Below are 26,474 nucleotides of genomic sequence, written 5' to 3' on the forward strand. Positions count from 1 at the left end.
GGGTAGGAATGTAAAATGGTGTAGCCACTCTGGAAAGCAGTTTGGCAGTTCCCCAAACCTTAAGCATAGGTACCCTATGACCCAGCCACTCCACTCCTAAGTATACACCCAAGAGAAATGGAAATGAAAGTCTGTACAAAAGCATACACACTAATATTCACAGGAGTATTTTCCTTAATGGCCAAAAAGTGGAAACCACCCAAATCCTCATCAATAAAATGTGGGACAGTCATATAATGGAATATTTATTGGATAATAGAAAGGAATGAAGTTCTGATACATGCCACAATATGGGTGAGACTTGAAGATGTAGTGCTGAAAGAAGCCAGTCACAGAAGACCCCATATTGTATGATTCATTTACATGAAACATCCAGAATAAGTAAATCTACAGAGACACAGAGTAGATTAGTGGTTTCCTGGGGCTGAGGATTTCAGAGTAGAGTAGATAGGGAGTGATTGCTAATGGCCATAGGGTTTCTTTTTGGGGTGATGAAAATGCAATAAAATTAGATTGTGGTGATGGTTTCCTGACCCTGTAAATATACTAAAAGACACTGAAATGTGCACTTACAAGGAGTGAATTGTATGGAATGTGAATTGTGTTTCAACAAAGCTGTGCTTTTTAAATGAATGAAATTGGCATAACCCCATTTTTAAACTGAACAGGCCAACCGAAATGTCAAGTCTTACTTTTGACTGGAAACTCTCAGTGTGGCAATAATGATGATCTAATATCAACAACTAGTTGGTTTGTAGAACTAGATACATTTCAGTTAAATACTTGAGTATTTACATTCTGCCAGGCCTGGTGATAACATCGGTGAAGTAAAGTAATAAAGAAATGACTTAGGATGCAAGGAGTTGGTTAAACAACTCCTGGGACCATGACAGAAGACATAATGGGTTAAAAAAGCTCTTAGCTGGGTGGGAGCCTCTGGACCAAGAAGACAGTCAGGCCACATGGCCTCTCGCCTCACCACCAAGAACAAGGGGTATTCTGATGCCTCTGAGCCCCCAGTTCAGGCCTGGGGAAAGCTTCTCAGTCCGAGCAGAAGGGCTAGGTCCCTTGTGCGTCCAGGAGTCCTCTCTCATCACCCACTGTTGACTATATAATCTCCCAACCAGCATCTTAAGTGGCCTAAGAGTTCCTTTTTCTAGAAATGCTGTCTCCATCCCCAGCACAGGCTGACAGCTCCTGGCACTGGTCATGCTCCTCAGGGCTCAAGGCAGCCCTGCCCTCTCCTGCCAGGATGGAGAGCATCACTATTAATGAGCTTGGAGAAGCGGGATAAAGTGTGTGATGAAATTCACAGATGATACTAATTTGGGAGGTGTAGGAAACACCAGCTCTAGGAGACAAAGCAAACAACCTGTGGAGGGAGAGGTTAGAAATCCAGACAAGCAACCATCCAGCGAGGCATGCTGGAAAACAATGCCCGTGGGCAAACACCGCTGGCAGAGAAGAAGGAGCAGAAGGTGCTTCCTTGAAGCCTAAGAGGCGCCAGTGTTGATGTCGCCTCATGGTGATAATCTACAGCACGTGAGATAGGGAAGTGCCAGTAGAAAAGAATGTGCAATTTGGAGCCATTAGCTTAGCAAAACAGAGCATGCCAGCTCTTTTAGCAAAGTCCTTGGTCCTATCATGATGGGAGAAAAACCCTTTTTTTTCAAAGGTATTTTTATGTCTGCTGGCATTCTCCTGGGTGGCAATCACGGGAATTTTGAGAACATAAAGATTTGTCAGGAGGCTCTACAAATACTGCCTACCGAGGCTTTAGAGGTAAGGATCTGGGACAGCTGAGCCCCCCCAGGTGGTCAACAGCAACAGGGTCCTATAAGATGAAGACAAGCTGGCCAGGTCTTCCTTGGTGGGTCTCTGATGAGGAGTCTGCCTGCCAAAGCAGAAGACATGGGTTTGATCCCTGATCCAGGAAGATCCCACACGCCACAGGGCAACTGAGCCAGTGTGCCGCAACTATTGAGCCTGTGCTCTAGAGCCTGGCAGCTGCAAGGACTGAAGCCCGTGTGCCCTAGAGCCTGTGCTCCACAACAAAAGAAGCCACCACAACTAGAGAGTAGCCCCTGGTAGCCACAACCAGAGAAAACCCCACGTGGCAATGAAGACCCAGCACAGTCAAAAGTAAAATTGTACGTGTGTGTGTGTGTGTGTGTGTGTGTGTGCAATAGATGCAGCCAAATAAACAAATTTTAAAAAAGAAAAAACCTGGCCCAGTCTGGGGACGGGGGAGTGGAGCCAAGGAGGAGGAGTGGGCAGAAGCAGAAAGGCAGACCCCTGGCAGGTGTAGCTGAGGCAGGGGAGAGGGGGATGGAAGCACCACAGACACCTGATGGAGAGCTGGGGCTGGGTGAGGAATGCCAGGTGCTAGGGACTCAACTGTGTCTCCTCTGAATTCATATTCAGTTCAGTCGCTCCGTCATGTCCGAATTCATATGTTGAAGGCCTGAGCTCCAATGTGATGGTAACCGGAGATGGGGCCTTTGGAGGATCAGATGAGGGCATTAGGGTGGGGCCCTTATAATGGGATTAGTGGCTTTTTAGGAAGAGACACAGCTGGGAGGACACAGCTAGAAAGCAGCTGTCTCCAAGCCAGGAAGATGTGTCATTAGGAGCCAGATGCACTAGCACATTGGTCCTAGACTTCCCGGTCTCCAGAACTGTGAGAGAGGAATGTCATTTGTTTAAGCCACTCAGTCTATGATATTTTGTTACAGCAGCAGGCCAACTAAGACACCAGGTATCCACAATCAGGCAAATTGCACTGCTCATATATGTCAGGGAATACAGGGAATATTAACTCAAAATAATTACTGAAAAACCCTGTATCTCTCATGCATTCAACAAATATTTAAGAATCACTACCCTCCAGACAATGACAACACAGCCTGGAGCCAGAAATGGAGCCTTACTCTCACGGGGTTTATGTGCAGCAGACTTCATCACATGGCTGGCAGCTCAGTAAAGGCATTTCTGAGTGTTGCTTGAGCTAATGTTCTTTCAATACAGTGTTTTTTCAACTGATATAAGGATGGACTTCTGAAGAGATTAACTCCACACCTACTCAGATAAAAGCTTATTTAGATACCAGGCACCATATGAAGCACCTCAGATTTTTGAAACTTGTTATTACATCAGCCTAATGGAGGTGATATCTTTATCCCCATTTTACAGATTATAAAACAGACTTGAAGAGGTTAAAGTAGCTTTCCAGAGTTCACACAGCTTTCTGGTTAACAGAGCCAGTACTCAAGATAAGGTATGTGTTAATTGCTCAGTCATGTCTGACTCTTTGTGACCTCATGGACTGTAGCCCACCAGGCTCCTCTGTCCATGGAATTCTCCAGGCAAGAATACTGGAGTGGGTTGCCATTCCCTTCTCCAGGGGATCTTCCCAACCAAGGGGTCGAATAACAGGTGGATTTTTTACTATCTGAGTTATGTCTGATTGTAAAACTCTGCCATAACCATATATTCATCATTCATTGCATTATGCTTATGTATCAAACACGCAGAATCCTTTATGCAAATAAACACCTTCTACTAGCAGGGAAACATTATTCTGAAAGCCAGAATGCTCTTCTGAGGTTTGGGTTGCCCAACTTTGGCATCTCTGGGGAGCTATCCATCCCCAGAAGAGGGTTCAATTGGTAATTCTCAGGTGATTCCAGGGAATCTAAAATTTAAGCACCACAGATGATCTTTTTCAGATGCATACAAATCCCATTTACTGTTATTCTATAGAGGAATTGCTTTTGCCTATACTGTTACTTTTTAACAGATGAATGGGAGCAATTCCAATTCTTATAATTTCAGAAAGCAAAGTGATTTAATTAGATTGATTTCTTTTGAAAACATCCTTATTTAGATATAATTCACATGTCATAAAATTTACCCATTTAAAGTGCACAATTCAATGGCTTTTAGTGTATTCAGAGTTGCACAACTATTACCATAATCTAGTTTTTTAGCATCTTCACACCTTTCAGCAATCTGTCCTCATTCTCCCTAACACCTGGCCCCTGGCAACCACTAATCCACTTTTTGTCTCTCTGGATTTGCCTGTTCTGGACATTTCATATAAACAGAAACACACAATATGTCTTTTTTTGTGTGATTGGTTTTCACTCCAAATAACATTTTCCAGGCTCATCCATATGGTAGCAAGAATCATACCTTCATTCTTCTTTCTTATCAAAAATTATCCATTGTATATATATATATATATATATATATATATATATATATATATATATATATATATGCCACATTTTGTTACTGTTGTTTGTTCATTCATCCATTGATGGGCATTTGGGTTATTTCTCCTTTTTTGACTATTATGAATATTACTACTATAAACATGGGCTTCCCTTGTGGCTAAGCTGATAAAGAATCCACCTGCATTGTGGGAGACCTGGGTTTGATCCCTGGGTTGGGAAGATCCCCTGGAAAAAGGAATGGCTACCTACTCCAGTATTCTTGGTTGGGAAGATCCCCTGGAGAAGGAAATGGCAACTTATTCCAGTACTCTTGCCTGGAAAACTCCATGGACGGAGGAGCCTCGTAGGCTAGAGTCAACGGGATCGCAAAGAGTTGTACATGACTGAGCAACTTCACTTCACTATAAACATTCAAGTACAAGTGTTTGTGGGGGCCTATTTTCATTTCTCTTGGGTGTATTCCTTGGGGTGGAGTTGCTGGGTCGTATAGCAATTCCATGTTCGCCATTTGAGGAACTAGCAGACTCTTCTAAACTGGCTGTATCCCTTCACTCTGACCAGCAGTGGATGAGAGTTCTATATAGTCCACATCCTCACCAATACTTGCTAACATCATTGCTTTTGTTCACAGCCTTCCTAGTGGGTGTGAAGTGGCATCTCACTGTGGTTTTGACTGGCACTTCCTTAACGATTAGTGATGCTGACTGTCTTTTCATTTGTTTACTGGCAATTTGTGTATTTTCTTTGGAGAAAGGTCTGTTGAGATCCTTTGGTTATTTTCCATGTGATTTTGATGGACCTGATTGGGGACTTCGTTTAACACTGTTCTATCCCACAACTAGAGATGAAAAGTCTAACCTTGACCAAGCATTTGGTGAGAAGGAGACACACGTGATGGATTATAAGGATCTCATTGAAAACCCAACCTCTCCTAAGAAGAAAGCTAGTCTGAAATTGGTGCCCTAATGACAGAAGGAGAACAGGAAGTGGGAGAGAAGCCTGCATGCTTGTCAAATGCAAACGGATCGGTCAGGAGGTTTTCAGCTTTAAGCTAACAGCAAACCCAACTCAACCAATAAAGGAAAAGTATTAACATACCACCTCTTGCAACAAAAATCCCAACGATAGAGCAGTTTGTCTGATGCCCAGGCTCTGCTCATCTTTTGCCTCTGTTACCCCCACGTCGTGGTTTCTGCCCTCAAGTCTCTCACTCCACGATTGCAATATGGACATCAGGGCTCCAGGCCTCGTATACTTCCAGAGCAACACCCAAGGCCTCCAGGGGACACATGACCCAGCCTTACTAATTTGCTTTTTAACTTTCCCAGCACTCAGGAAACTTTCCTCAAACCCCATTGGCCAGAATTATGTCACATGTCCATTCCTAAACCTAGGTATGGACACTGGCAAGGAAAGTGATAGCCTTGGGTTAATCAAAGATTCACCCCTGGGGGCTGGGGAGGGAATACTCATTTCCCCTGAAAAGCTGATGCTTGAACAAACTCAAGGTTCTATCAGTCAAGGAGGGTATTAACACTCAGGCCTCAGCAAACATCATTTATCACATGCTAGAGGGAGAAATTATAGAAAAAAGACCTAGTAGAGACCTTGACCCTTTTACATCACCCTCTACAGATTTATAGAGATTTTCTTGAGGGACATTATAGACCACCTATAACCTTTTCAGTGCCCAGTAATCTTCACTTATTTATGTGGGTTCAAGCTGTCTATAAAACAAAGGGTTGGCCCAAGTTCTCCTGGCTCTAAAAGACTGTCAGGTCCAAATGGACAGTACTCATGGGTGGGCGTTGGTAGGTGTGGATAAGTAAGGAAGTCCAGGGACCTCTAGAATCAGGTCCTGGTAACAGGAACATAAAGTGGGTGGGTGGTCAAAAGCCAGAAGGAGCCAGTGTCGGAGAGGTGAGTGGTGGGTGGGGAATTGTTAATAATCAGCTGTTTTGGACCACTTGAGACTGTGGCCAAAACCATCCAGGAAACCATGGATGCAGAGTTCTCAAACTTTCTTCTTTTTTTGTGGCTGTTTATTTTTAATCTTCTGACACCAGGAGAGGAGTACCCAGGGAAGGCAGGTGGCAAAGGCTGAGCTGGGGATGCCTCCTGGAGCCCCACGCAGAGGATCTGTGCACAACTGCATTGGTGAGTGGCTCCAACTTCGACCCTGAACATGGTCTGAAAGTTCCAGACCTCCAGTTACTTCCCTTCCCAAGTCTTTTTGCCTCAGGAGACCTTGGGAAACCAGCAGCATTGGGGGTACTGGGAGTTTTATTTGGAATAGCTGGGCTCGGCGCCCTGCACCCTCTGGCCCACCTGGGCCTGTAGAGGGGCGGCACCTGGGACCCCCTTCGGAGGCGGAAGCAGCGGGCATGCACACAGCCTGGCTACATCTCCATCTCCGCTTCCTGGGTGGCAGGCCAAGGGAGGAACACGATGTAGCTAGGCAGATGTCTGGGAGCTCAGGGAAAGTAAAAAAGGAAGCAGGGAACTTGTCTGACAGACCCCAGCGAGCAAAACTCGCATCAGCTTCAAGCAGGAGGCTTTCCTGTTATTTTTCCTCCACTTGAAACTTTAGGAACTTCGCCCAGGCAAGAAAATCTTGCACTGCAGCACCCAGTACATGAGAGGAAGCGGATGAAAAGAATGGGGTTTTTATTCATCATTCACTCAACATTTACTGAGAACTTATATTGTACAACTGCACTGGAATAGATGCCGTGAGGGATTTGAAGGCTGCCCTAAACATCTATCGGCGGGATGACGCGTGTATGGAGAGGAGAATACACAGCAGTTAAGAGCCAGACATCTAGGGAGGGCTGACATTTACTAGCTGTATGACCATTGGCAAGTTACTTACCCCGCCAAGCCTCAGTTTTCTTATCTGGAAAACAGGGATAACAAAAGTAGCTAACTTTTAGGATTATTGCAAACAGAGATAATACATATAAAATAGTTATATTCTGAGCTTCTGGCTCAGAATACTCAACAAATGTCAATCACTGGTAATTATCAAGGGAGCAGAAATGACGTTGTCACAGGGATAAGCCTGAACCTGTTTAAATTTATCTTGAACGCTTTACATTGTGAAGTATAAGACACACAGTGAAGCACACAAAACAAGTGTATAGCTTGATAAATTAGCATAATTAAGTAGATCCATTAATCACTCAAAGAAACAGAACAGCACCAAGACCCCTGAAGACCCATCTGTGCCCTGACTCATCAGTACCCAGGGGGCTCAGTTGGTAAATAATCCACCTGCCAATGCAGGAGACACAGGAGATGCAAGTTGGATCCCTGGGTCAGGAAGATTCCCCTGGAGGAGGAAATGGCAACCCATTCTAGTATCTGACAGAGGAGCCTGGCAGACTACAGTCCACGAGGTTGAAAAGAGTCAAACATGACTGAACGTGCCCACAGGCATGCATGCATGAGTACCCACTCCGACCCCCAGGAACGTAACTGCTATCCATTTATGATAACTCTTCCTTATTTCTCTATGTAGTTTTACCACATAAGCATCTGTCCATAAACACTATCATTTATCTCGCCATTTCAAGAAGTTTATAGAAGTGGAATTATACATGTCTTTTTTAAAACCTTTTATATATTTGGCTGCAGTGGGTTTCTCTAGTTGCGGTGAGTGGAGGCTACTTGGTTGCAGGGTGTGGGCTTCTCTTAGGAGGCTCAGGAGCTGTGGCCCAGGGGCCTAGCTGTCCCGAAGCATGCGGGGTCCTCCTGGACCCGAGATCAAACCTGAGTCCCCAGCATCGGCAGGCAGATTCTTAACCACTGGACCACCAGGGAAGTCCCACAACATGTATTTTTTTAAGTCCTTGGCTTCTTTTGCGCAACAGTTTGTGAGCATCCATTTTTTACTTGTAACCATAACTCACTCATCTGTATTACTGCATAATATTCCATATGTCACAATGTGTATATATATATATATTGCTTTTATTATGATGCACATATGATTATTTCTTACTTTGCAGCTATTGTGAATGCTATTGAACATTCTCTAGGTATGTACATAGGAATGGTATTGCTGGGTCATCGAACATGGGTCCATGCTATAGACTGAATGTTTATGCTGCCTCAAAATTCATATGCTGAAACCTAACCCCCTTTATGAGGGTATCTGGAGGTGGAGGCTTTGGGAGGTGATTAGGGCATGAGGGGATATCTGTCATGAGTGGGACTGGTGCCCTTATAAATAGAGAGACCTCAGAAAGCCCTCTCACCCCTTCCATCATAGGAGGGTACAAGGGAAGATTATCATCTATAGATTTGTGTCTGGCCTGCACCAGACACCAAATCCACCAGCACCTTGATCCTGACTTCCCAGCTTCTGGAACTGCGAGAAATAAATTTCTATTGTTTATAAGCCACCCAGTCGTCTAGAGGAATTTTTTTACAACTGAGAAAATGTGTTCAGCTTTAACAGATGATGCCGGATCATGTCCCAAACTGGTTGCACCCACTTGCACTCTTACCAGCAATGTATGAGAAGCTAGTGGCTTTGTATCCTTGTCAACAGGCAGGTTTTCTTTTTTTCCATCTTTTTAGTTTTTGCCATTCTGGTGGATGAATGGTGGCATCTCGTTGTGAATTTAATCTGCGTGTCCCTAATTAGCGATGCTGTTGAGTACATTTCATAGGCTTATTGGCCATTTAGATATTTACTTCCTGCGAAGTGCTTATTTCAGTCTCATTTCTCATTGCTCATTTCTTCTGTTCAGTTGCCTTTTCTTACTGATTTGTAGTTCTTTATATAGTCTGGATGTGAGCCCTTTGTTGCCTTATGCTTCACAAATATCTTCTCTCTTAAGATTTGCCTTTTCACTCTCTTCATGGTGTTTTGATGAATAGAAATTCTTAAAGTAATCCAATTTATCAACCTTTTCCCTTATGGTTACCATTTTTGTATTCTGTTTTAAGGAGTATTTCCTTTGGCTGAGGTCGTGAAGCTATTCTATATTGTATTCTAGAGGCATTAGTTTTACTTACTCATTTAAATGATATTACAATTTAAATTGACTTCTGAGTGAGGAATGAGGTACAGTCCAATTTTCTTTTTGTCCCATGTAGCTATCCAACTGACCAAGCACTACATATATGGCTTCCCTGGTGGTTCAGCTGGTAAAGAATCTGCCTGCAATGCAGGAGACCTGGGTTCAATCCCTGGGTCAGGAAGATCCCCTGGAAAAGGGTGTAGCCAACCCACTCCAGTATTCTTGCCTGGAGAATTCCATGGACAGAGGAACTTGGCGGGCTACCATCTGGTGGGGTCACAAGGAGTTGAACATGACTAACACTTTCACTTTTCATAGGTATTTATGTGTATGTGTGTGTGTGTGTGTATATATATATATATATATATAGAGAGAGAGAGAGAGAGAGAGGTATATATGTGTATATTTTAATTGAGATATAATTGACATACAGTATTATATTAGTTTCAGGTGAATAACCTGATTCAATGTTTGTATATATTGTGAAATGATCTCCACATTAAATCTAGTTAACATCGTCACCATGCTGCTGCTGCTGCTAAGTCGCTAGAGTCGTGTTCGACTCTGTGCGACCCCATAGACGGCAGCCCACCACGCTCCCCCATCCCTGGGATTCTCCAGGCAAGAACACTGGAGTGGGTTGCCATTTCCTTCTCCAATGCGTGAAAGTGAAAAGTGAAAGTGAAGTCACTCAGTCGTGTCCAACTCTTAGCGACCCCATGGACTGCAGCCTACCAGGTTCCTCCACCCATGGGATTTTCCAGGCAAGAGTACTGGAGTGGGGTGCCATTGCCTTCTCCGAACATCATTACCATATGTAGTTACAAAATTTTTTTCCTGTGATGAGAACTTTTAAGATCTACTATCAGCAACTTTTAAGTATTTAATACAGTATTATTAACTATACTCACCATGCTATACATTACATTGCTTATTACTTCTTACTTTGTGTGCATACTCAGTCGCTTCAGTCATGTCTGACACTGTGGGATCCTGTGGGCTGTAGCCCACCAGGCTCCTCTCTGTCCATGGGGATTCTCCAGGCAAGAATACTGGAGTGGGCTGCCATACCCTCCTCCAGGGGATCTTCCCAACCCAGGGATCGAACCTCATCTCTTATGTCTCCAGCACTGGCAAGCAGTTATTTACTTTACGTTTATTTTATATTTACTTCTTTTATAGCTGGGAGTTTGTACCTTTTGATCACCTGGCATCTCCCCCACCTACCTCTCCCAGCCCAGCTCCTCACACAGCAGAACTTCTCAAAAATGTTGCCTCTTCTGTCTCCACTTTCCAAACCCATGCTTGTCTCAACCCTACGTGACCAGGCCTTCATCCTCACCAGTCACCAAAACTCCTCGTCAAGTGGCCTTCAGGTCGCCAGACCTTTGGGTTAATTCTGTACTCATCTTATTCAGTCCACCAGCAGCGTTTAGCACAGCTGGTCACTCTCTCCTTGAAACACTATCTTCCCCTGGATCGCAGGTCAGCCTGGATTGGTCTCCCACCTCCCTGACTGTCCTGCGTTCCTCTTGGCTCACCCTCTTCAGCGAACCATAGGGTTAAGCCTTCATCCCTTTTCACTCTTCGCATTCACTCACTTGGTGAGCACAACCAGTCCCCAGGCTCTGTGCCATCTCAACTGGGATGGCTCAGTCTTCTTTCTATAGCCCCAGAACGGATTTAATGCCTACTTAGCATTGTGGCTTGGAATTGTGATTTATATATTCCACCTGATGGGATCAAACTTGAACCTGCTAGAGTCATGTCTCCAACACAGTAAATGGCATCACCGTTCTGCTAGTTGCTCAGGGAAATCTTGGGGCTCTTTTCCTCACACCCCACATTTAAGGCAGTCATCAGTTTTATTGGGCCCACTTGCATCTGTAGACATCCTTCATGTGATGACCTCTCTCTCCTGCTGCCATCCTAGTCCCAGTCACCACCTTTACTTCATCATTTTTTTTTTTAATTTGGTTGTGGTACATGAGATCTTCATTGCAGCATGTGGACTCTTAGTTGTGGCATATGAGATCTAGTTCCCTGACCAAGGATCGAACCTGGGCTCTTTGCATTGGGAGCACAGACTCTTAACCACTGGACCACCAGGAAAAGTCCCTTGCTGCTGCTAAGTCGCTTCAGTCATGACCAACTCTGTGCGACCCCATAGACGGCAGCCCACCAGGCTCCCCCATCCCTGGGATTCTCCAGGCAAGAATACTAGAGTGGGTTGCCATTTCCTTCTTCAAGGAAGTCCCTTACTTCGTCATTAATGCTACAGTCTTCTAATATTCCCCTTGCTTCCACTTTAGCCATACTTCAGATAATTCTTCACACAGCAGCTAGTGATCTTTTAAAAATGTAGATCAGATCAACTGATGACCCTGCACCAAACCCTCCAAAGTTTTTTTTTTTTTTTCCCCATTGTTGCTTGAACCATGCTCAGCATAAAACTTAAATTCTTACTATGGACAACAAAGTTCTGCCTACCTCTCTGAACCATCTGCCAGCATTGCCTATTTCATTCCACTCAAGCCCCTGGGATGTCCTTGCTGTTCCCCTAACATATCAAACTCGTTCACACCTCAGGACCTTGTGTTCACTGCTCCCCTAGCCTGGAATACACTTCCCCAGATCTTCATATGAATGGTCCCCTCACTACACTCAAGAATCTGTCAAATGTCACATTTAGCCATCTTTATTGCCCACTAATATAGCATACCCTCCCCTCTAAGACTTATTCCCTCTCTCTGAGCTATTCCTTTTCCTTGCTGCAATATTTCACAGAACATTTATTACTCCCTGACGTTAATGTTCAAGCCCTCCTCCCTACCACAAGAACATAAGCTCCATGAGGTCAGGACCTTGTCCATCATGTTGATCAGTATTTCCCTGACTCCAGGAACAGTGACAGGGGCCCAGAGGTAGCTTCTGCTGGTTTGATGAATCAAGGTATGAATGATTCAGGCCAGGCCAGTGTGACATGGTACTACGGTACTACCCCTCTCCCCGGTAGGAGAAAATGCAGGAGTGGTGAGCTAAGTGGTATGGGTGGTCCACACGGCGATGAATAAGCCACTCCTACAGTGAAGGAGTTGGAAGTGGTTATAAAAACTCAGGACAATAATTTCCCATGTTCCTGAAATAGTAGTATCTTAATGGTGATGCATAACCCCTCTAGGCTACTCCTATACAATGACATCTAACTTGGCTGATAGAGCCATCTCCAGGGAAAGAAAATCACCTTCACCTTAGTTACTGAGATTTCCAAGTTCTGTGTTAACCACCTCAGGGTAAAGTGTGTGGACTCACATTTAAAACGTGGCTGCTGCAGTCGGCTTTTAAGAACACTGAGGAAACTCGAACTCCCACCAGCAGGTGAGCTGACACCCTCTTTACCCTCTGTTAAGAGCTGAGCTCCCAGCTCCTGCCCTGCAGCCGGCCTTGAAATAAGATGACATTGCCACTTCAGTTCACTGTTGAATCGTATTTTCAATGACTCTGTGGTCATGCTTCTGAGATCAGGCTGCACATTACCTTAGGGAGATGCAAGGCAAAGCTGAAATTTGCAGGCTGGCATTGCATCTCTGGTTTGATGTTGACTGAGAAACATGGCCCAGGGCTATGAAATGAAAATGGTTTTTACCCTTGTTCCTTAAACCGCTCAGGCAGCAGAAAAGAAGCAATCGGACCCAGTCATCTGGCCTTCAACCCCTGCTGTGTATATTCTCCAGGGACAGGGAGTGAGCGAGCACAGGCCTTCGACCTGTGCTGCGGGCACTGACATGGACCTGTGGGCAGACTTGACAGCAAAGGGCACTGCAGGTGGCTCCCCAAACACGGGCCGCGTGGGGCCCAGCCCTGGCATGGCCACTCCTAGGACCAAGTCTAGGAAGGAAAGGCCTAGCCGGAGCAGGGTATGTATGTGTTTAGTCACTCAGACGTGTCTGATCCTTTGCCCACCATGGACTGTAAGCCGGCAGGCTCCTCTGTGCATGGGATTCTCCAGGCAAGAATACTGGAGTGGGTAGCCAAACCCTCCTCCAGGAGATCTTCCCAACCCAGGGATCGAATCCAGGTCTCCTGCATTGCAGGCGGATTCTTTACCATCTGAGACACCAGGGAAGCCCTGGAGCAGAGGGGTATCCTGCAACGTGGCCACTGATCTCAATCGACACATCTGCATTTTAAAAACCATTATGGAAATATAATTTACTTCGAGGGGTGATATTCAAAGCAGGCTGTCCTCTCAGCAAAGTGACAGAGACCACAGCGCAGTAAGGATGCTCCCAGGAGAGTTAGAGACTACGCAGGGGGTCAGAGAGGTGAGACAAGTCAAGCTTTCCAGCGTATGTCTGAAGCGTGTGGTCTTGCTCCAACAAACTCATTTCAAGAAGTCCAGAGCACTGCATTCAATTGAAGTATAGCTGCTTTCCGTTTAGAGTTGACTTGGCTTGAGGGAGTTTCAGGGACTGAAGTTGACCGTTCCAATTTTTGGTTTCCTAATTCCTTAACTGAAAGTCATAATATGGTGACATTTCCTGAATCCAAACTGGATTCAACACTGAACTGTCCCCTAAACCACAGGGCATATTATCATGGTTTGGAGAAGGCTGAAGGTCTATTTGGAAGGTTCAAGACAACTTATAGGAAAAGTGGAACACCTCTAATTTGGATGATGACTTCTGCTCTCCTCTAAAGCAATTCAACATTTTTATCGGGGTTCTGCCAGCAAAACTGAGGCTGGGAGGCACCAGGAGAGACAACACAGATGGAATGTAAAATTTCACCATCTTCATCCAAACATCAGCCTGGAGGTAGGAGGATGACTTTTTTCCCAATGACTCTGGGTTTTTTTTTTTTTTTTTAATGAAATTGAGAGTTGCTTAAGCTCTCTGGTACTTTGGTCAAAATTCTTACTGTAAGGGACCTTGTCAGATGAGTGAAGTGATTTCATTCCGGATAAGGTCAAGTTCACTTTGTCTCTGGTGCGTATCAAGCCAACCCACTCATTGAAGAGTGCTCTCCAAGGTACATCAAGGCAGGAGTCAACCTCCATGGGATACAAGGCCAGTCTCAAAATTTCCTATTCTATGGACCCTGGAAAATCCCTGACTACTCCCATCTCCCACAGGGGATGGGGATGATAGTAAAATGGATACAGTTATAGATCAGCTAAACTGAAATAACTAAAAGGGACTTTTCTCTTTATGTCCTAGTGGATTCCGAATGACAGAGGCAGGTGAAATGACAAGGAGTTTATGGGATAATGTCTAGCCCTTTTCTCCACACAGCCTGGATCACCAAAAGCCAGCATTCCATCTTACAGATAGGATGGCCTGGTCCCCTCTCTTTAATTCCTTTTCCACGGTTTCAGTCACTGTTGGAACCTCCAACACCAAGTAGATCAAGGGAAGGAGAGCGTGAAAACTGAAAACCATAACACTGTATTAAGGACTCGGCAAGACAAGAAGCCAAAGCAAATGTCTAGTATAAATTTAAAAATAAATCATGGACTTGAATTAACCAGCCTGTGTGTTGTTCAGATAAATGCAGGTTAACAGCAACAGCATAACAGGCTCTTTTTCTGGGGGTGGTCTGGATTGTGGGTTTCACTGGCACAAAAAGAGAACAAGTTCTTAAGGCAACATTTCAGAATGGACACAGCTGGCCCACTGGTTAAATTCCTTGGGGCAAATGATGAGAAACCATTTCTCTAATGCAGATCATAAACTATAAGAAAAAATAAAATCAGTGGCCACAGAGAACTAAATACAAATTTAAGGCTTCCCCCCCACCCCGAGAATTTAAAAGTTCTATTTGCCATGTTTATAAACTAAGAACTAAAAATTTAAAAGACTAAATGATAGTTCAGTCGCTCAGTCGTGTCCGACTCTTTGCGACCCCATGAATCGCAGCACTGCCAGGCCTCACCAACTGCTGGAGTCTACCCAAACCCATGTACATTGACTCGGTGATGCCATCCAACCATCTCATCCTCTGTCATCCCCTTCTCCTCCTGGCGTCAATCTTTCCCAGCATCGGGGTCTTTTCAAATGAATCAGTTCTTAGCATCAGGTGGCCAAAGTATTGGAGTTTCAGCTTCAACATCAGTCCCTCCAATGAACACCCAGGATTGATCTCCTTTAGGATGAACTGGTTGGATCTCCTTGCAGTCCAAGGGACTCTCAAGAGTCTTCTCCAACACCACAGTTCAAAAGCATCAATTCTTTGGTGCTCAGCTTTCTTTATAGTCCAACTCTCACATCCACACATGACCACTGGAAAAAGTATAGCCTTGACCAGATGGGCTTTTGTTGACAAAGTAATGTCTCTGCTTTTTAAGATGCTGTCTAGGTTGGTCATAACTTTCCTTGTAAGGAGCAAACGTCTTTTAATTTCATGGCTGCAATCACCATCTGCAGTGATTTTTGGAGCCAAAAAAATAAAGTCAGCCACTGTTTCCACTGTTTCCATGTATTTGCCATGAAGTGATGGGACTGGATGCCATGATCTCAGTTTTCTGAATGTTGAGCTTTAAGCCAACTTTTTCACTCTCCTTTTTCACTTTCATCAAGAGGCTCTTTAGTTCTTCACTTTCTGCCATAAGGGTGGCATCATCTGCATATCTGAGGTTATTGATATTTCTCCCGGCAATCTTGATTCCAGCTTGTGCTTCTTCCAGCCCAGAATTTCTCATGATGTACTCTGCATATAAGTTAAATAAGCAGGGTGACAATATACAGCCTTGACATACTTCTTTTCCTATTTGGAACCAGTCTGCTGTTCCATGTCCAGTTCTAACTGTTGCTTCCTGACGTGCATACAGGTTTCTCAAGAGGCAGGTCAGGTGGTCTGGTGTTCTCATCTCCTTCAGAATTTTCCACAGTTTATTGTGATCCACACAGTCAAAGGCTTTGGCATAGTCAATAAAACAGAAATAGATGTTTTTCTGGAACTCTCTTGCTTTTTCGATGATCCAGCAGATATTGGCAATTTGATCTCTGGTTCCTCTGCCTTTCCTAAAACCAGCTTGAAACATCTGGAAGTTCTCGGTTCATGTATTGCTGAAGCCAGGCTTGGAGAATTTTGAGCATTACTTTACTAGCGTGTGAGATGAGTGCAATCATGTGGTAGTTTGAGCATTCTTTGGGACTGCCTTTCTTAGGGATTGGAATGAAAACTGACCTTTTCCAGTCCTGTGGCCACTGCTGAGTTTTCCAAATTTGCTGGCATATTGAGTGCAACACTTTCACAGCATCATCTTTCAGGATTTGAAATAGCTCAACTGGAATTCCATCACATCCACTAGCTTTGTTCGTAGTGATGCTTCCTAAGGCCCACTTGACTTCACATTCCAGGATGTCTGGCTCTAGGTGAGTGATCACACCATTGTGATTATCTGGGTCATGAAGATAGTAAGTTCTAAATATATTACTAGAACTAGGTGGCTGGGAAAGAAAGGGAAGTATCAAAAATCACTTGTTACAGGGACTTCCCTGATGGTCCAGTGGCTAAAACTCCAAGCTCCCAATGCAGGGGGCATGGGTTTGATCCCTGGTCAGGGAACTAAGATCCCACATGCTGCAAGGCATGGGAAAAAATAAAATCACTTGTTGTAATGGAAAAGAAACAGAGAAACCGGAGGGGAAGTGACTCGATCCAATGAGTCAGAGCACAGAACTCAGACCAACAGCCTAGGATTCTGTACCCAAGATAATGGCGAATGTGTCAGGAGGTGGGCCTGGAAGGCTAACAACGGTGAGAAAAGTTTAAATACACGGAAGAGTCTAGAGAAGGAGATAAAGATGGAACGACTGAAGGGCGAAGCTGAGAAATAGATGAAAACATGGGGGAGCCATGACAAAGAAACAAATATACATCAACTTGTTCATTTAAAGTATTAGCTTATCAAGAATTGTAACTCAAAACAGAACCAGCACAATAAGTCACTGCTACTCTTTGAATTGTCCAACTGCTCTAATTCTTGTATCTTCAAAGGGTCAGCTTCTACAGCTCACAGAAACGGGGGAAAGAGAATTATCCTGCAGGTTTCTGGTGAAAGCAATTATACCTATGGGCTGAAAGATGTCAAGCTGAGAACAGCTTGGATCACCAAGAGCCAGTGTTCTCTCTTACGGACAGTATGGCATTATCCCCTCCCTTTAATTCCCTGTCCATATCTTAGCCTGAAAGATGTCAAGCCAAGATTCTTGACTCCTAAGCCTGGACTCCTAAGAGGATGTTTGGCTGCTTTTTCAGTTTGAAGCAAAACACCAGCAGCTTAGAGCTGCTATGGAGAGGAGTCTCACTGGTGGATGAGCAGGCCACCAGCGTCTGACTTTTAGCAGTCCACATTCACTATTAATAACGGTCAGTCAATATTTTAAACCATTGCACATTGGCACATTTTCTATAATAAGTTATTGACTTTCCAAAGGCAGGACTTGATGCTGATCAGACCCTGCTGTCTTCTAGAAGTTCACCAGACATTAGTTTAGTGTGATAACATCTGACCAGCTTTCAAGATACTTTATTCTTCTTGGTTTCATGAGCCAAACCGCTGTGGTTCAAGGTATGTTCTCCTTAATGAAGATACTGATTGAAATGTGTCGCTCCCATGAGCCTGACACAGATCACAACATTCTTCCCAAACAGCTGTCTTGAGGTTAACAGTTGACCTGGGCAGAGCTGTGATACAATTCACGGGGCGGGGGGGGGGGGGGGGGGGGGGGGGTCCAAGGTGCAGGAAAAGGCATCATTTCACCTTTTATTTCTTCTGAAGTGTGGTCTTTCCCTCTTGCATGCACCTTGCTTATCTGGATGAGAAGTTAATAATGGTGCTGGGAGAGAGATGCCCTGACAAGCCACCTCCTGTTTTCATGGATTTAACCAGCGTGAAGTGCCTGACTCTTCCGTGCTGTATCTCTCTGCCAGCCAACGAGACTGGCAGCCTGGGATGTGCCAAGTTCTTGGCTCTAAATTGCAAAACAAAGCAGTATAGGAGGGAATTTGTGAGTTAGCTGATTTGCAAACACTGCAGCAAGTCACCGTGTACACATTTGTTTATGTGTACCTATTATTTCTCCCAGGCAGCTACCTGGATGCCTTCCTGACAGAATGTGCCGCTGCTCAAGTTACCAAGGCTTCCTTCATTCACGCTGAAATGAATGCAGCTTCTTTTGCATCATTTAACAAAAAGAAAAGTTTCATTAAACAAGAGTCACAGAGGCTTTCAATAATGATTTGAGGAGTGTCCCCAATGTCACTCAGAATCAACATCAGGTTTATGGGTGTGTCCACGAAGATGCCAAACAAATAGAGCCAACCTGGGAATTCAGATGCATGAGAAGCCACGCTGACACTTATGGGGGGCTGGCTGAAATTTTCCTGACATGTGAGATGCATCCCAACTTTCTCCAAAAGGTGTGTGGATGTTCTTTCCATGCCCCCAACTCCAAATACATTTTATTATCATCACATATCCAACAAAAATGGACCTAACTGAATGGATGTGGAAAGCATCTTGACTCTTCCCCATAAGCCAACAAAGCAGGTTCCTGCCTTTCCCCTTGATTTACAGTTGAGGAATCTGAGGCTTAGTCTGGTGGGGCAGCTTAGCTAGGTCCCCCAGGTGGTAGGCAGCAGAGCCACAATCTGAACACAGATGCACCTGATTCTGGAGCCCGTCTACTGTCAACAGATGTTTAGATGACATCACAGAGCACTGGTTTTCCCTTCTTCATTTTCCAGAAAGATCTTTCCATTCGGCATGGATGCTCATTTCCAACTTCCAGTGCAGAAACACCAATTCGCTGGTAGAAAAGTGAGAGTTAAAATCAGGAAGTTTTGATAAAATCAGAAAGAGAAGAAGCTCTCAGGGTTAATTTGTTTTTCTTTGTCCTTTTAACATTTTTCTAGTATTGCAGTGTCAGAAGTGCCTAACCCAGGAACTAGTGCTTGCCCCAGGCAGGATGACTCAAAGAAAGGAAGGTTCATGCAATTTGTAAAGATCTTATTGAATCCTACCTACCCGGGAAGCAAATTATAACCCTCTTTTGCCTGTCTGAGGTTCTGCAAAATGTGTTGGAGCTTTTTAGAGGAAAGGTACCACACAAATGCAAATTAATAACATTATAAATCAACTCAATTTCCATAAGGATAACCACTTAACCCAACAAAAAAAGAAAAAATAACAACAACAACAACACACACACAAGGCCCCAGACTATGACAGTCTTTGTCAGAAAATATATTTATTATTGATAGTGAGTGAAGTAAAGATGTTGGTATTCATGATAGAGGAGAGGTTGCAGAAGCCAGGTTGCCTTTATGTTTATAAAAAAAAAAAATGCCTTATTTCACTTGTAATCAGAAACATTATTCCAGTAAGAGAGGTACATTTTCTTTTTGTCTTCTTACATGATCACCATAATAAGTTAAAATAAAGTAGCTTTCAGACAGTCAAGGCAGAAAAGGAAAAGGGAGAATCCTGACATGCCACAGTGGAGCCAATTCCGCCAACACTGCTGGCCAGAGATGGAGGGAATCTGGCCTTCTCTTCTCCCCACTCCAGGGACCTCAGCCCTTGATTCCAAGCCCCGGCTCTGTGGGAGCCCAGGTTCACCAAATGATGGAGCCTGGTTAGAAGGGGAAGTTGAATAGAAAGTACACACGGTGGAGAGGGCTGCCTTTCTTTGTAATCATCATAAATGGGGTTTATTAACACCACGCCATGTCCTTGGAGGATGATCCCTGATCTAGGCTTTGGCTTTGCAAACTGCTGCTGATCAAACCGTGATACGCTTCTGCTGAATTTGCTCTCCGATGTTTCTCTGTAATGATCTTCTCTTTAAATGGGTTGCTTTCTTACTAGGGAAAAAAAAAATGTTCCACCTCTGGAATTAACGTTGAAGGAATTTTCCTTCTTCTAAAAGTTGATTTTATCCTCCCTTCTCAAGCATGCTCTGCAAGAGAAAGAGAAAACATAAGATTTACCACCAGAAGGAGGGGACCAGAAATGGGCAGGAAGTACATAGTACTGTTTGTGTTGCTTTTCAAAGATCCACCTCAACAACGTGTATAGGAAGGCATATGCTTCCTAGCCTCGAAATATGACTACCTCTAATGAACACCACTACTGAATCATGAATAATCTCCAAATAAGCCCTCCCCCTACCATATCCAACTGAACCCTAAGGGTGAACCCGGCCTGGCCTGTGAGAGTAAGGGTACGGGGGGAGCTGTCTCACTACCCTGGACATTTGGGGATGTGTGGGAGCTTTCTGGTGGCATGGTCTGGGAGAAAGCTATTGCCAAGGGGGCAAGGGCGGTGGGGTGGGGCAGAGAGGGCATCTCTCAGTTAAAGTCAAGATCCTGTCCCTTAAACTTCTGCTCACCCGAGGCAGGGTGCAGCTATTCATGAACTCACAATGCTGGGTGGAGCTACACACATCTAAGTAAGTATTCCCACATTTCAGAAATGGCCCCTACATTCTATTTCGTTATCTGTGTGGGTGGGTGTGAGGAACAGTACACAGGAAGAATTCTTTTTTCCCCAGCTTTATTGAGAATTAATTGACATGCATCACTGTATAAGGTTTAAGGTATACAGCATTATGGTTTGATTTACATATGTTCTGAAATGACTGTCACAATAGGTTTAGTTAATGTTCATTATCTAATATAGATACAATAAAAATAAAAGACACAAATTATCCTTGTACTGAGAACTCTAAGATTCACTTTCTTAACAACTTTCCTATTTCATAATGCAGTGTTACTCATTTCTAGTACTTATTTATCTTACAACTGGAAGTTTGTGCCTCTGACCACCCTCCTCCAATACCTCCACCACACCACATCCCCCCAACACCTGCCACCTCTTGTAATTTGTCTTTTTATATAAGCTTGGTGTTTTGATTTTTGCTTATAGATTTGACATAAAACTGAGATCATACAAACTTGTCTTTCTCTGTCAAATTTATTACACTTAACATAATGCCTTCAACATCCACCCACGTTGCAGCAAATAGTAGGATTTCCTTGGGTTTTTTTTTGATAGCTGGATAATATTCCACTGTACCACAACTTCTGTATCCATTCATCTACTGATAGATACAGGTTGTTTTTGTTTTGACCATTGTAAATAATCCCACTATGAACATGGGAGTGCAGATGTATTTTTCAAGTTAGTGGTTTTTTTCCTTTGGATATACTCCCAGAAGTGGAATTGCTGGATGATATAATAGTTCTATTTTTAATTTTCTTAGGATCCTCCATACTGTTTTCCATAGTTACTACACCAATTTAATAATCCCACCAACAGTGCACAAGGGTGCCCTTTTCTCCACATTTATGCAGTATTTGTTATCTCCTGTTTATTTGATGATGGCCATTCTAACAGGTATGAAGTAATATCTCATTGTAATCTTAATCTGCATTTCCCTGATGGCTAGTGATATTGAATATCTTTTCATATATCTGTTGGCCATTCATATATCTTTGAAAAAATATTTATTAAGATCCTTTGTCCATTTTTTAATTGGATCTTTTTCTTTGCTACTGAGTTGCATGAATTCTTTATATTATTTTGGACATTAACCCCTAATCAGAAACATGGTTTGCAAATATTTTTTTCCCATTCTCTAGGTTGTTTTTTCACTTTTCTTTTGTTGTACACAAGCTTTTTAGTTTGATGTAGTCGCACTTGTATATTTTGTTGCTTGTACTTTAGGTACAATTTCCAAAAACTAATTACCACTGATGTTATGGAGCTTTTTATCCTGTGTTTTCTTTTAACAGGTTCATGTTTTCTTTTACTTCAGTCTTTAATCAATTTTGAGTTAATTTTTGTGAGTGGTATATGACAGGGGTCTAGTTTTTATTCCTTGACACATGAATATCCAATTTTCCCAGTACTATTTATTGAAGAGACTTTCTCCATTGACTACTCTTGGCTCCCTTGTCAAACATTATTTGATTGTATGTGCTTGGGTTTAATTCTGGGCTCTCAATTCTGTTTCACTGGTCTATGTGTCTATACCATAGATAGCACCACACTGTTTTAATTATTATAGCTCCAGAGTATAGTTTGAGATCAGGACATATGACAGCTCCTGCTTTGCTCTTCTTTCTCAGGATTCCTTTGGCTATTCATGGTCTATTGTGGTTCCAAAAAATTTTAGAAGTGTTTTTTTTTTCTTTTTTCCTATATTCATATATATGTATTAAAAAAAGCATTGAAATCTTGATAGGGACTGCAAAAAATCTATAGATGACATCTGTTTGTACTGCCATTTTAGAAGCATTAATTCTTCCAATTAATGAATACCTTTCTATTTATCTGTATCTTCTTTGATCCGTTTCATCAATGTCTTATAGCTCTCAGAGGAGAGATCTCTGATCTCCTTGGTTAAAAATATTCCCAAGCATTTTGTTGTTTTTTTAATGTTACAGTGAAGTGAAGTGAAAGTCACTCAGTCGTGTCTGACTCTTTGTGACCTCATGGACTATACAGTCCATGGAATTCTCCAAGCCAGAATACTCGAGTGTGTAGCCTTTCCCTTCTCCAGGGGATCTTCCCAACCGAGGGATCGAACCCAGGTCTCCTGTATTGCAGGTGGATTGTTTACCAGCTGAGCTACAAGGGATAGATGGGATCAATTTCTTTTTAAGAAAATTCACTGTTTTGTATAGAAACACTACTGATTTTTATAAGTTAATTTTGTACTCTGCAGCTTTATTGAATTTGTTGATCAATTCTAACAGTTTTCTTGGTTAGGTTTTCAGGATTTTCTATATACAAAATCCTAAACAAATGAACAAAAATTCTTAATGATCAGATTAAAACTTTAACTAGCTAGGGCTAGAGATAAACTGTCTCTATTTTTTAGGACACTTTAAGAAGACAAAAGTGATCCTTTCCTCTTTAGTTTTGAAATTACTCAAGAAGAAGAGTCTGGGTCAGGCCCAAGATTGCCTCTGATTTGTTCATGCTGTCTTCCTTCCATCCCTCACACTTCCAGCCACTTATTCACGTACCCAACTTCTTAACCAAGCTCCTACTAGGTACTCATTATACTGAGTTAGGTGATATGAGGAAAGAGGCATAATAAAGAGTAATAACTTAAAAAAAAAGAGTAATAACTTGCTGTTTTAAAAAATAATATGCTAAATAAGTTAAAATTTTATTTTACTGAATAAATGATACATGTACACAGTATAAGATTCAAGAACAAAAGAAAACATAAGACAAAGTCATTTTTTCCCTTTCTCCTATTTCCCAGTTTTTTGTGTACTCTTCCAGAGAAGGTATTAGTTCAAAAGCAGCGTGGCGCTGCCTATTTCAGAAGTGGATAACTCTTTGCAGCTGGAGTGATCAAGGAAGGCGCCTCAGATGAACTTCCACTATGGACAGAATATACAGACAGAAGGACTGCAGATGGGGAGGGATGAGGCAGGGAAGAACTGGTAAAGACTCAAGAGGAGGGGACAAACCCATTATGCATGGGATGAAGAATGGAGGAGAGACAGGCCCAGCTAGAGGAAAGGACAGACACTCAGGATGTACCAAGGAAAAGAGTATAAATAGGGCCCCCTGTGAATGTCAGGCTGGGATTAATCCTTATTGGCCACTGAAAAAACCTGGGAATCTAACAAATTTTTTTGTTTTTTTTTGGATAGGAAAATGTCATTTAGGAAGGTTATCCTGACATCCTTAGCACAAAGGCTTCAGTGGAGAAGTGTGTGGAGGCAGTTTAGAAATGAAGCTAGGGTGGGAACAAGAAATAGTGATAAAAAGACAACAGAAGGGGGGTGGGAAGCAATGACAAGACCTTAGGCATGAAGGCTCCTCAGTGACAGGGAGAAAGGTGGTGTGACCAAAAGATACAGGGAAATCAGCGGGAGGAGTCATTTTGGGAATAAGGAAGACGACTCTAATTTTGGGTCTGGGACGATGATGCAACATCCCAGAAGTAAAGGTCCAGAGGGAAGTTGCGGGCTTGGGAAAGAGCTCAAAGGTCTTTAGAGATGAAGAAAGGAGACTGAAAGGGGATGAAAAGGAAAAGGAGGACAAATAAGCATCCTGGATCAAGGAGCACAGGGTGAAGAGCATACCCTAAAGGTTATCCTGAAGTGTCCATGATGACAGGTTTCTAAGAAGCCAATGTCCACCAGGCACAAAAGATATAAAAGCAGTGTGTAGAAGACGCATATAGAAGTGGTCAGAAAAGACAATGATGCAGTCAAGAAGGAAGTGAATCAGAAGAGGTAGATGTGTCTAGAGAAAACTGGAAAGACAAAGCAGATCAAGTAGAAGACTCCACTTGACAGAGAATCGTCTTGCAGAATTAACACCAGAACGTGAGGCTTCTCTCAGACCCATCACTCAAGTATGAGCTCTGTATTTGTTTGAAAGCTTAAAAATCAAGCACTTACCATGTAAGACAGACCAGGCAATGCCACAGTTATCATTTATCCTCACACCCTTGTGACTCGATCTGTGAAAGTCTCTCCAACTATAGACGCCAGAACCTCTATAAACTCCAGATGTACAGACAACCTTGCCACAACATCATTTATTAATACAAAACGGAAGTCAGTGTAAAGAGATCTACACTGAGGTTATGTAAGGGCACTTAGTTACTAAAGAAAATGATCACTTTGCAGGTTATAATCTGTTACCTGCCTGCTCAAAACCACATGGCTGTGCCTCATTCTAGATTCAGGTCTCACAGTGGCAGCAACAGTCATGTGACCACGTACCTCTTTTCCAGTGTTACAAAATGACCCACAGTGACCACAATATAATCGAAAGCAACTGCTAAAAGTATTGGCAAGAGTCTAGGGAACCTTTTTACTGTTCTCCCTGTAACCCTGACTGAACACAGAAGGGTAATTTTTCAGCCCGGTCACATAATGCTAAGAATGTCAGACTCTCTTAAGAGAGACAAGTTGGGCCTCGAATGGTATGAGGATCATGGGCCAGTTTACCAGGAAGACAATAAAAGAACATTTTTGAACAAATATAAAACACAAAAGAAGTAACCACAGTCACAAAATACCTTGCTATGTGTATTAAAAACAGTTCACCTGATTCCCAGGCAAGTCCTGAAGACACAGGGGGTGAGGCTGTGTCTTCCAGGGCTGGTCTATACACATGTTGTCAAACTGCACTCAGCTGCCACCAATGGGTGGTGGAGGTGGTACAAGACCACCTCATTTCTGTCAGAGACATTCACAAACACAATGTCAAGTTGAAATTTTTTTCAATGAACAAATTGGTAAAAACATTTCGTGTTTTTACTGTATCACAAGTATGCAATAAAAACCTGTCCCAATCCAGGAGTAAGGACCTCTGGCTGGAGGGCTCCTGAGACCTGAGAGGGTCTGTATCAGTCAGCTTCCAGTATAGGTTCTGTAAGTCACTGCTGTTGGGCTGAATTTCAACTCTGCATAAATTTAACACTGCATAAATTAACATAGGAAATTCCCCCAAAGAATGAGGGAGAAGATTTGCAAGTTATAAAAAATTGCTTCCTTCATTTAAGGAACTGCTAACACTTAATCTTAATGTGGAGAAAGAAATTCCTGGCATTTGCTCATCATTCACGTAGTGGGGCCTGCGGAAACGCCTTTATCAACAGCTGGGTAAATTACCCAAAGGAGAGACTGGTTCAGGCACCCGCATAGCTCTTTTCCTAAGCCTCTCTGATCGAGGAAGAAGCTAGCAATGCACCCTGTCAGACAGGAGCAGGGCCCCTGGGGACAAGAGGTTGCGTGTCATTTCCATTGATTAAGATGATCTTAAAGGTCTTCCTCAAATATTTTAGTTACATAGTGATCTCATCAACTGCTTTCTTGGAGGGGCGGAACATCACTGGCAGTGTGTCAACTACTGGGCCTCTCCATATATGTAAGAGGAATTACAGTAACCCTGGGTTACTCGCAACTATCATGACAATAAAAATAGTGTTCCTGGTCTTTATTAAAAAAAAAAAAAAAGATACCAGACTTTCCTGGTGGCCCAGTGGTTAGGAATTCACCTGCCAATGCAGGGGACAAGGTTCGATCCCTGGTCTGGGTAGATTCCACATGCCGCTGGGCAAGTGGGCCTGTGTACCACCACAGCTGAGCCCGAGCGCCCTGGAGCCAGTGCTCCGCAACAAGAGAAGCCGCTGCAATGAGAAGCCCGATTCATGCG

General features: G+C 43.2%; 1 protein-coding gene across 2 annotated transcripts in view; it reads right to left on the reverse strand.

Annotated features, from left to right (window-relative positions):
• Positions 1–19,504: 19,504 nt before the first annotated feature.
• The window catches only part of CHCHD3 (coiled-coil-helix-coiled-coil-helix domain containing 3), a 283,851-nt gene continuing 276,881 nt past the window's right edge, over positions 19,505–26,474 (reverse strand). For both annotated transcript variants that reach the window (XM_043463744.1, XM_043463743.1), the window contains one exon: positions 19,505–20,235. In XM_043463744.1, the coding sequence (XP_043319679.1) occupies positions 20,212–20,235 (24 nt within the window). In that variant the 3' untranslated portion in view covers positions 19,505–20,211. The remainder of the gene's footprint in view (positions 20,236–26,474) is intronic.

Source organism: Cervus canadensis, chromosome 3 (assembly GCF_019320065.1).
Source record: "Cervus canadensis isolate Bull #8, Minnesota chromosome 3, ASM1932006v1, whole genome shotgun sequence".
Taxonomy (NCBI): domain Eukaryota; kingdom Metazoa; phylum Chordata; class Mammalia; order Artiodactyla; family Cervidae; genus Cervus; species Cervus canadensis.